Genomic DNA, 12,656 nt, shown 5'->3' with positions numbered 1-12,656 from the left:
ACATGCTTATTGTCTGTGATATCTAAATGCTACTTTGTTGACTATATGTACTTATATGACTTTAAATATTTAATTTACTATTTTGAAAAACCAAAAGATTTTTTCATTTATATATGTTAAAAGTGATATAATTTTGAAGAAAAAGTTATCAATTTTATAGTGTGCCTTTAATGGTGACAAAATATGTAGATATGAATTTTTATTTATCAGATTTATTATAACAAGGTTAATATCTGTTTAATAAAATCTAAAAAGTTTTCATAGAAATAAAACTTTTTGAATATATTATAAGTATTTGTCTGTTATCTATAACAAAGCTTTCACTTGACAAATCTACAGGGAGTTGTAAAAAGATGGATTATGCAATTACTAATACTAAAGTGATGCAATTTATTGTTGCTGTTCAATACTTGGTACATTTCTATGGAATGATAGTAATTTGAGTTATCTTCTCTTGACTTGATTTACAATAATTGCATTATTCTGTGTGTTTTGAAGAGCTTTTCTGAAATAAACTTCATGAAAGTGGTGCAAAAGATACCAGAGGAACATTCAAACTGATAGATCAAAAGTAAACTGATGTCATGGCTACAAAAGAAAGAGACAAACAGACAAACAGACAAACAATATTACACAAAACACAACATAAAAATAAAGACTATTAGCAACACAAACCCCACAAGAACTGGATGTGACCTCAGGTGCTCAGGAAGGGTAAGCAGATCCTGCTCCACACATGGCAACCTTCATAACACTCAGTCCTAAACATTTTAAAACCGTATTTATTCTGTATGATTTCCTTCACAAATGAAAAATAAAATTGACATATTTCTGCAAGTCACACCAGATCATGAATTCAGTTTATTAAAATATTTTTTGCAGGTCGATTGAGAAATTCAAAATAGCAAAAATGTTAAGCTAAATCAGAAATACAAATTAGTAAGCGAAAAAAAGCAGGACATACTAAGGTATGATATTTTCAAAGGCGATGTCAACAATGTATTAGTTTATGTTAGGTCTAGTTTCTGGTTAACCTTTAGTGGTAAATACAGACTATTAGCAACACAAACTCCACCAAAAATTGGAGATGATCTCAGGTGCTCAAGAAGGGTAAGCAGATCCTGCTCCACATGTGGCACCCTTCATAACACTCAGTCCTAAACATTTTAAATCAGTATTTATTCTGTATGATTTCTTTGAGAAATGAAATATAAAATTGACATATTTCTGCAAGTCACACCAGATTATGAATTCAGTTTATTAAAATATTTTTTGAAGGTAGATTGAGAAATTAGCAAAAATGTTAAGCCAAATCAGAAATACAAATTAGTAAGCGAAAAAAAAGCTTGATATACATATGATATTTTCGGAGGCGGTGTCAACAATGTATTAGTTAATGTTTATGTCTAGTTTCTGGTTAACCACTAGTGGTTAATCAAAGATAATTTGGTAGGCAGTTTTATTAGCATTGGCAAATCTTATTATTTTACAATGAAGATTATTTGACCCCAACCCTTCAGTTATGATCTATTGTCAGACTTTGAAACTTTTGCTTAGTTTTCATGTATTATTTTGTGATTAGGTCAGTTTACGGAGAACAACTACTGGAGTCGGTTTCACAAAACAACTTACGACTAAGATTGATCGTAAGTCATGAATAATACAGTATACTTACGATCAATCTTAGTCTTAAGTTTGTTTGTGAAACCGACTCCTGGGAATTTAAAGATAATTGGTATGCAGTTGAATAAGCATTGGCATATCTCATTTCCATTGAAATTATTTGGTCCCCACCCCTCAGTCATGGTCTATTGACTTTGAAAATTTTGCTTAGATTTCATATATCAGTTAATGTTTAGATCAGTTTATTGGGAACCACTACTGGTAAGTTAATGATAATTGGTACGCAGGTGCATAAGCATAGGCAAATCTCATTTCCATGGAGATTATTTGGGCTTGCCCCCTCAGTCATAGTCTATTGACTTAGAAAATTTTGCTTATTTTTCATGTTTTAGTTTGTGATTCGGTCGGTTTATTGGGAACCACTAGTGGTAGGTCAATGACATTTGGTATGCAGTTGTATAAGCATTGGCACATCTCATTACAATAGAGATTATTTGACCCTCCCCCAATAAGTATTGGTTTATTGACTTTGAAATTTTGCTTAGTTTACATGTATTAGTTTGTGTTTAGGTTTGTTTGAAGGGAACTTCTTATGATAAGTCAATTGTTTTGGTATGCAGTTGCATTAGCAGTGGCATATGATATCTGATTGCCAAGGAGATTGTTTACCCATGTACCTAGTAAAATCAATAGGACAAGCTCTGACATCACAGCAATAGTACTGGACTTTCAGTTAACACCAAGAAATTGTCATGATCTTTTTCAGAAGAATCCTCACCAAAAACTTAACTTTTTTTTAACGTTTAACTTTAAATAAAAGGAGATGCTGGATAAACGTCAATACAGCACTCAACGACTCAATTAACCAAAAAGACGTCTTTTAAAAGACATTAACTTAGGATTTCAACAGTAGACAGTATAAGCAACTAGTTATAGTCTCTAATTCGCACGAGTTTGAAATAGTGAATGAATTTATCAAGACATCAAATATTACAAAGGTTAAATAAAAAATAACTGCATTATAATATAAACAATTTGTACAGGGAAATCACTTTACTTTATTTAGAAATATTGGCGGTCACGTGAGAAAAATCAGCTGAAAAAAGAAAATAACGATGATCAATATCCGACAAAAGTACATAGAGTATTCTTCACATCCTCCGCATTTCAACGAAAATCTCAATTAAAGTCACGATGCCTCCCAGTAGATCTTTTTCGCCTTTTATACGGATAAACTTTCCTGCACGTTCGTTTTAACTTACGTCTAGTGTTCGCTGTGAAGATTTTTTTAATATAAAAGTATAATCACACCTTTTCAAAATAAGCTTATAGGTGTCACATGTTTAGCAGGAACTGCTGATCTTTCCAGAGCACATGAATGCAATCTTTTATGCAGTATCTTCCGCACCAAAATTAATGTTGTTATCAAGAATTATTTTATCGGCACTCTAGCATGTTACATTCCCTCCAATTTGAAATATTTGGGCCAAAACAAAGTTTTCATATGCACCAAGAAATCTCATTGCGGCATTTTCAGGAAGAGTACAAAGATAAACATTGTGCAACTGGAAAATGTGATTGGCATCTAATAAAAAGTGTATTGCTTTGTGTATTCAATACCCAAGTGAATATTTAAAACAGTTCCTTGGTCTATATTTTCACTTGGAGATGTCTCACCTACAATATAAGGCTTTCCTAAACAAAAAAAAATGTCAGCAATGATTTGTGTATTCCCTGTGTATTCCATTTTAATTTTGGGTGAACTATAAATGATTTCCGATGATTCTATAATGATTGTTAAACCATTTGATTCATTATGGTATATTATGAGTTTGGTAGGACAGACATTCTCCTAAATCATATTTAACTTGGGGTAGTTAGTGATAATTATGAAAAATGATAGCACATACAAAATCAAACGTTTCCCTTATTATTGCCTTTATTTTCTTTTATTGATTGCAAAAGTATTTTGCAGTGATGATTAGATTCCTAACATCTAAAAATTTCAATACGAAATTAAAGACGGCTGCCATCGGTGGAAATTATAATTCCTAGCCCTGAGAATAATTCCTCAAAATGTATTTTACTTAATTGGTATGTTTTTCTATATAAATAATTAATTTACTATGTTTCTTCAAAACACTTGTGATCTGTTAAGTAGAATATATGTACGTCTCATAATAACATACAGTAACGAGCCTCCTCATGGGGTTTTTGATCATGTGATTTCTTTGCCATATTTATAGTGATTATTTGATTTTAAGACCCATCGTTTCATATGATTATTTGATAATTCAGGAGTGGTTTTTTTTTTTTTTTATTATTGGATTATCTTGGTTAAAAAAATTATTAATGATTATGTGATAATTTTGGCAAAATATTTGTGATTATATTCTATTCTTTATTTACCTTAAACAATACAGTTTATCGGTATAATATGCATAAATATACAGTTTATAAGTTGTACACATAAACGTCAGAAATATCAGTTACATATTATACAGTTTGTGAGTTTCAGACTACATATAATAAACATAGGTCTTAAATATTATTCCTGCACTTAAATGCATAGAGTAAGTACTTTCCTAAATTACAGAGTTCCTTAGTGTTTTCAACAGAAAACAATTGTACTAATTTATAAGTTGACGGCCGTCTAGTCCAATAATATTTCTTGATGAACTTTTTACGTATATCATTATAATAATATATGATTATTTGGACACCCGCATCAGCTAGGGGCCTCAGTAACAAAGAATTGTCAGGATAAGTTCAATCGAGGGTCCAAGCTCTTGTTGATACGTCAAGGCGAAACCATGGTAACGGAAGAATGTTTAACATTAGTAAACTATAAAGAGAAGACATTTAATATTAAATTTAACAAGCTAAACTCATTACCTGATTTAGACAGCAAAAAGGAAGGATACTTTTAATCTCTATAAAAACACCTCAATATTGACGACATTGACCTCTTATAGGGAAGTCTTAGTGCATACGGATTATCTATTGAAACAGACATATATTTACAGATACATGTAGTCTATCGCATTTGCATTAATACGGCTAGGCAGATCCGCAGTCTAATCAAAATATAGAACTCTGATTTCGTTAAACTCATATGGAGTATAACGAAATCAGAATATGGAGTATAACGAAGTCAGAATATGGAGTATAACGAAATCGGAATAAGGAGTATAACGAAATCAGAGTTCTGTATTTTAATTAGACTGAAGCTGTACGTTATAAGCAATGACCGTTGAGAAAATCGTATGTTGACTAAAAAAATGTCTAACTTTGATTGTATATATCATTGACTCTTCTCTTTATTCAGATGAATACAAGGGTATCCTCAAAATTCCTTCCTGTATAAACTCTTCAAATATACAGCACACTTTTTTTCATCTGGAGTTTCTGGACATGATATTTAAAAAAAAAACGGCTTCGACTTTTACATTGCAATGAAATAATTCTGTAATAGGTATCATGTATCATGGCTACCTTACTGCTTGGTAAAGAGCGAACATTGGCCAGGGATATAAAATGACCAGAGTTTTTGTCTATATTATAGTTCTGTTTTTAGCGATGTACTTTTTGATTTCAGTTGCTTAAATAACCCTGACGATTTAAATGGGTTTATTTGCTTTTATGAAATCATTATCAACATGCGTCAAGTTGTGCAATGTCATTTTTCTTTATCATTATGTCAAGGGTAGACTACTCCTTCGAGAGGACTTTTACACGGATGTTAACAATCTTTTATTTATCAGATATACAATTTATCTAGATTAATGATAAATGAACGAAAAACTATTCACCTTGATAATCAGTATCATATAGGATGAACAAATCCTGTCGAAATTCAGACTGTAAACTGTATTTAGGTGAAGTGCGGTTGTGGAATTTCCATTTATGATATCCAATTTAAATTGCTTTAACATTACAGACGCGTTTTAACATGCAGTTATATTCTATATACAGTAACATACTAGTATGTACTTTTTGAATTGTATGTATCCGTCATAAAATTGTTTTCTAATCTCAATCAGTGAGAAATATTCAGCCCCACCCCACCCCAACCGAATCCTCCATTGCTGAGTGAAGCGGTTGTAGTGACACATATATTTTTTACAATGACGGTTGCTAGTGATAATTAAGATTTATTCTAATTGGCAATGGATCATTGAGAGAAAACAAATCACGGTTACAATCTCAAACCGAGGAATTTCAGGAACTCAATTTTCGGCTCTTCCTTGACACCATCTGCGAGTATGGTCTTGAGGAAACGATGACAGTCCGTCGGAAGGGGACGATAAATAGCTGACCCGTGTTAAGAGAGAGCCATATCTCTTGCACGTTAAAGACACCCTTGTAGATTTCGAAAAAGAGTAGGCTAATGCCGCTACAAGGCAGCACTCACACCTGCAAAGTGGAAAGGGATTAATATAAGTTGCAAAACTTGTTTCCCAATCCACTATAAATAAATATGTTTAAACAAACAAACCGAGGGATACACATAAACCATAAGAGGAAAATAACGGAAAAAGATCACTGGAGTGCAACATGAACAAACGACAATGCAACGTTCATAGAAACGAACTATTAGATAACAACTGCCATATTATTGACTTACAGGTCATTTTATGAAGAAGAAAAAAAGGTGGGTTGTCAAATTGAGCCTGGTTTTGTGACTAGCCAAACCTCGCGCTTAAGGGCATTGTTAAATATACCGCTAAAATGACAACATTGCATAGCAGGGTTAAACTACAAAAATTTGCAACCACGTTCTCTTTCAAACGTGTTGTCAGTTTTGAATAATTAGCTAGTTCGTCGTGAGTGGTCGGTTTTTGAGGAAGGAAGTTCTCCAAATAATCTCACTTTAATTATTGTCAAAACTTATATACTTTTCTTCCTCTTAAACACAGGTACTTGTTGACTTTATTGCCATCCCTCGTTTTATTTTAATTAACTAGTTTTCCGGCACTTTATTACATGTTCTGTTGAAAATAAACTTTTAACAATTGTTAATGTGTCAGTAAAGATAGTAGAAAACCTTTGAAAAATTTGAAAAATTATAATAAAAAATCACTCTTCTGTTGGTACTTAAAAAAAAATTGCTAGACACACTGGTATTGACTTGTTTCAATAATCATGCATGAATATTTGATAAAAGTGATGGAAAAGAAAGCTTAATAAAAAAAAAAGGGGGGGGGAGGGCAATCAAATCAAATTAGTAAAATATTGATGAAGTAAAACCGACTGGTTTCAGCCACACATGCACTCAGTCATAGAGTGTAGCAAGCAAAATATCGTCTAACCATGGAAGTATTACATTGAATATAATACTTCCATGGCCTGGCTTATATTAAATCATTAAAGTGTTCTAATAATTTATAATTCAAATCGTTTAACTTTACTTGACCCACTTAGCGGACAACCGATCCTTCAAGTTGAGGGTCCTTTTTGATTTTCCAATCGATACTTGACGTCATCCGTTATTGGTATGTGATAGTTATTCATATACATATGATAAGCTCATGTGACCTTCGTAAAACACTTAAATAGCTATGTATATCTCTTCCGTCTTCACAAGCTTTTGTAGTTTTCAGAAAATAGCAGTTTAATATTTTCATCCTGTAATCCTTAAGATCGACGATGGACGTTACATATAGGAGCACCATATTGCTAGTGGTTATATTCTTTGCAGCAGTAAATTCTAAACCTGGAATTGGTAGGTAATATTTGAACATTTTAAAAAATTCATATGATTGTGCAAAACGCTATTTTTATTCTTCCTGACTATAATTTTATTTGATTACTTCCTTATTTAAAGGTTTCGTTTTAAATTTACCATATCAATTTCAAACTGTTAAAATAATACTAGTATATACTGCTATTCGTTTAATTTCTGTATGTAAACTTGGATACAACATATTTTGTATGCGGTTAAAAGGGTGTATTTCCAACAAGAATACTATTTGAATATTGATCTTAAACAAATAAATAACATACCAATTCACTTAAAATTCAGTTGATAAATCGTATAGCAATAAAGATTTGAATTGAATGGAATTTTAAAATGCATTACTGCTATTCGTTTAATTTCTATAATATATAAATTGGTTACAGCATGGTTTATATGCCGTTAAAACGGTGTATTTCTATCACGAATACCATGGGAATGGAATAAAACGGTGTATTTCTGCACGAATACCATGGGAATGGGTTAAAACGGTGTATTTCTAACACGAATAGCATGGGAATGGGTTAAAACGGTGTATTTCTAACACGAATACCATGGGAATGGGTTAAATCGGTGTATTTCTAACACGAATAGCATGGGAATGGGTTAAAACGGTGTATTTCTAACACGAATACCATGGGAATGGGTTAAATCGGTGTATTTCAAACACGAATAGCATGGGAATGGGTTAAAACGGTGTATTTCTAACACGAATACCATGGGAATGAATATAGACCTCAAACAAATTAATAACGTACCGATTCTCTTAAAATTCAGTTGATCAATCGATTTGAAATTTAATTAATTCTGGTTCTTTTTAAAAAGATAATTTCGTGTGATTTTTATCAGTAAAATTTAAAATCGCATATGCATAAATAGAATTATGTTTTGATAGAGCATGGATAATAAAATTACGTGTCCATGTTTTTAGAATACAAGTTTAAAAAACTAAAACTGAAAATTCCGGAGGAAAAAGGAAGTCGTTGTTTTATCTTAAAACAAATAGATTAATAAATGAGTGTGTATAGGTCAGAAAATTATATTAGAAAAAACAAAAAGAGTACTTTTAGTAATAAAATATCTGTATTAAAGAAGGGGTGAAAAGACACAGCGGCCATGCTTGAGACGTACGTGTTTTGTCTTAGTTGAGATTACAATTATCTTCAGTATATTTTGTTTCTTTCAGTGCTAAAGAATGTCAATGGCATTAAAGCAGCAACTGTTCGTCAGACAACAACCGTCAAAAACACATCAGCTAGTTCTGCAACGACTACAAGAAACTCGAGCATTACTGGCCAGACAACCGAACTCTCCAATGTTACCATTAAAACAACGATAACTCCAAATATCACGAAAGAATCGACAACGAAAAATTCTAACATTACTGTTGAGCCAACAACTCAAAATTCAAATATTACAATGGAACCCGTAACTAAGGCATCAAACGTGACACTGGAACCAACAACGAAAAACCCGAATGTTACAGTAGAACCAACAACCACAACCCCAAATGTTACAGTAGAACCAACAACTAAAAACCCAAATATTACAGTAGAACCAACAACGAAAAACCCCAATGTGACAGTAGAACCTTCAACTCGCCCAAGTAATATGTCTACACCAATGTCAACTCCAAAAACGAATCCACATCCAACAACACATGCAATGCCGACCACTACAAAGAAGTATAAATTTAATGGTGCAAGTTTTGTAGGAGGAATAGTTTTAGGCGTCGGTGTATCAGTTGTTATAATAATGATTGTTTACTTCTTAAAATGCAGAAAAAGTGATGCCGGTTACGATAGAATGTGAAACTAACAATTGCTTATAACTATAATTTTGGTAATCTCATTTGGTTAATACTGATTTTATATATACGACCACTATATTTAATCATAATGTCATCGTCGTACTATGTGAATTCCAATGATCATTATACATTTATGTAAAAGAAGGACTTCATTACTAGTAGACAAATCCTTTGAGCAGACGGACAGAACTCGCAGGAAAGGAAGAGTGCTTTTATTTTGTGCTTTATATTAAAGTCAAAATGAGACATCAAACACATGATCATAGTTCACACATCAATGCAAGTTCAAGATGGAACATCAATTTTGGGAACACAAGTGAAAGATTACATTTTCAATATATTTATTTTTGTATGATTTACAATTTGTTTTTGTTATATAAAATATTTCTTAAACAGAGTTTTGTTAGCTTTTTAATCAGTTACTATATACTATAGTTGTTTGATGATTTTGTGTGCTTTACTTGTGTCTTCCAATGGTAAATAACTCATACATGTTAGGACGAGAACAATTTAACAATAAATGCAATAGGTATAAGTCCTGCTGTAAGGGATCATCCGAAATTATGGGATAGTAATGCCACTGGAAAATGAGGGTATATTTCATAAGAACAGAAATCCAGTCTTACAACAGGCCAATTACCGGACTCTCAAAGAGTCGCAAGTGTTCTTGACGTGCAGAGAGCGAGAAACAAGTTCACAAGTAACAGTCCACAGGGAGACATACCACCTAATCCAGCCCAAAGGGAGACATGTCACCTAATCTTACACATACTTCTGACTCAATGTTGACTAGTTTTTGCTCACACTCCTTAATTAATGCTGCGTGCTTAACGTAGAAGCAGCAATTACTAGTTTTAATCTGCCTACCCTTCCGGAGCACCTGATATCACCCTCAGTTTTTGGTGGGTTCCGTGTTGCTCAGTCTTTAGTCTTTATGTTGTTTCTTGTGTACTATTATTAATTTTGTCTGTTTGTCTTTTTCATTTTTAGCCTTTTTTCGAGTTTTACTGTTCCTCTGGTATCTTTCGCCCCTCTTTTAAGTCTTTAGTTTTACCAGGTCGGGGTTCAAACCTGAAACCTCGCGCACACGAGGCAAATACGCTACCACGACACCATTGAGGCGGTTATATGAAAGTTATAATGTTATTTCACCCTTTGTATAGTTTTCCTTCATAACGTTATCAACATTTGATCATAATTTGTTTTGCTTTTTCGCAGTAATTATTGTCCTTTAATTTATCATGCAATTCTGTAACAGATCTATAATGACAGTTCATTCTAATACCTTAATACTAAATTTTGACCGAATATGTGAACAATCAGATGTCCGTCGGTCTGTTGTCTGTTATTATATTTTTCCTTCAAAATTTTGTTTACTTCCAAAGCCAGTACCGCTATATCAAACCAATTAAACATTAAGATTGATTCTCACAGTACTTAGTTTCAAAGGAGAAGGTCCGGTAAAAGTTCATTTGGGCCTAAAATTTGAAGTGCACCTGATTATAGATTTCTGACACTTTAATACACTTACTTGTTTGTGTCTACTTCAGTCGATTAAATTACTTTAAATGAAAAATTTCAACTGATTCTAGAATTGAATATCAGATATCAATCAAAAATGCAATAGGCTTCCTTCGTACAGTACAGTGGCGGATCCAGAAATGTTCATAAGTGTGGGTCCACTGACTGCCTAAGAGGGGACCCGCTCCGGTCATGCTCTAGTGTTTCCCTATATAATTAACCAATATTTTCCATATAAGGGTGGGACTGGCCTCTTCTAATCCGCCTCTGATACTAATATAAACGAATGCTAGCTATTACTGAAAGTACTCCCAATGTACTACACATGTGCGGTCCTGGATTAATTACTTAATTAATATACATGTGTAGATCTTTGGGATAGCGCATGTATCTTACAACGAGTGGCACTGGGGATGATCTCTGGTCTGAAATTGGTCGTTATTTTAAACTGAATTGTGTATGATAATGTCGAACCATATAAGATGAAATGTATGAAAAGGTTGCTGATTGATTCATAAGTACAATGTATATCCAACTATTCAGATGTCGACTTTTTCTAAACCTCAAAGTCGTTAAACACCCCCGTTGAAGTTTCATATGAAAAGGGTGGGGTAGAGCAAGTGGCAGTTCCTCACTTATACAACAGAGAATTGAAGTGCCCAATTTCTCTGTTTTTGAGCAGGGATCAAACCAGGATCATGAGGATGTTTGACAGAGGGATTAATTCTATAAAACAGTAAATTATCACCCAAAGCAAGGCAAACGTCTGTTTGACGATCAAATGCTAAAACAAAATCCTCTACGCTCCATGACATCCCCAACACACACCATTACTGAGGATAGATGCACATATATCTTTACAATGGTGGTTGTTAGAAACTTGGTTTTTAAGGGAGCTACCATTTGATTTTAAAAATGTTTAAAAAAAAAGGGGTAGGATGGAAATTTATGTTACAAAAGCCAAAATAAACTAATAAAAAAGGCAGGACCGAGTGGAGTGAGAAAAAATGCAAGACAGAGATTACAACTAAAAAAAACAAACAATGCAGGACAATATTTTCATTCTAAATACAATGGTAGCTCCCTAATTGACAATGGATATCAATCACAAGCAACGTTGTCTATAATTTTGTCGGTTTGGATATATTCTGATTAAAAAATCAAACGTTCTCTTTCAAACGTGTTTCAGTTGTGAATAATTAGCCAGTTCGTCGTGAGTAGACTATAGTCGGTTTTTGAGGAAGTAGATTTTCCAACTTATCTCACTTTAATGTTTGTCAAAATAGATTATTTGTCTCTTCCTCTTCAACACAGGTACTTGTTGAGTTAATTGTCATCCCCTCGTTTTAATTTGATTAATTCCTTTTCCGGCAGATTCAGATTCAGATTTCTTTTTTCTTCAAAATTTAACTCTTTAATGGTCGTTTTCTTACATTGGCAGTTGAAAATCATCTTCGCTAGGCTAGCCAAGGGATACGACCCCCTGCCCTCCTCTACACCTCTTAAGCCAATAGCAACGATCCAGGCGGAGAGGAAGAACGTGGATCGTTACTTTTGGCTAGCGAAGATGGTTGAAAATAAACGTTTAACAATTGTCAATGTTTTTTGATAAATTTGAAAAATGATAGTCATAATCACTCTATTGTTGGTATCATTGTTTTCCTTGTATCCCGGTATTGTTTTTTTTATAAGGAACATGCATGAACATTGAATAAAAAGAATGGAATTCAAAAGAAAAATTACTTAAAATTTAAAAAAAGGGGGATGGCAATCAAATCAAATTAGAAAAATATTGCTGAAGTAAAACCGGACAACCGATCATTCAAGTTGAGGGTCCTGTTTGATTTTCCGATGAATACTTGGCGTCATCCGTTATTGGTATGTGATAGTTATTCATATACATATGATTGGCTCATGTGTCCTTGGTAAAACACTTAAATAACTATGTATATCTCCCCCATCTTC

At 33.0% G+C, this 12,656-nt stretch overlaps 1 protein-coding gene across 1 annotated transcript; it reads left to right on the top strand.

Annotated features, from left to right (window-relative positions):
• Positions 1 to 7,180: 7,180 nt before the first annotated feature.
• LOC143047526 (uncharacterized) lies at positions 7,181 to 9,567 on the top strand. Its single transcript, XM_076220581.1, has 2 exons — positions 7,181 to 7,348; positions 8,547 to 9,567. The coding sequence occupies exons 1-2, from the start codon at positions 7,273 to 7,275 to the stop codon at positions 9,170 to 9,172; spliced, it is 702 nt and encodes a 233-aa protein (XP_076076696.1). The 5' UTR covers positions 7,181 to 7,272; the 3' UTR covers positions 9,173 to 9,567.
• The last annotated feature ends 3,089 nt before the right edge of the window (positions 9,568 to 12,656 follow it).

Source organism: Mytilus galloprovincialis, chromosome 10 (assembly GCF_965363235.1).
Source record: "Mytilus galloprovincialis chromosome 10, xbMytGall1.hap1.1, whole genome shotgun sequence".
Taxonomy (NCBI): Eukaryota; Metazoa; Mollusca; class Bivalvia; order Mytilida; family Mytilidae; genus Mytilus; species Mytilus galloprovincialis.
Note: the sequence above shows the minus strand (reverse complement) of the source record. Positions and strands in the feature narration are given on the sequence as shown.

Coding starts and splice junctions, on each gene's coding strand:
- LOC143047526 (XM_076220581.1), top strand. CDS start 7,273: ATGGACGTTACATATAGGAGCACCATATTGCTAGTGGTTATATTCTTT. Junction 7,349..8,546: donor AAATTCTAAACCTGGAATTG/GTAGGTAATATT, acceptor TGTTTCTTTCAG/TGCTAAAGAATGTCAATGGC.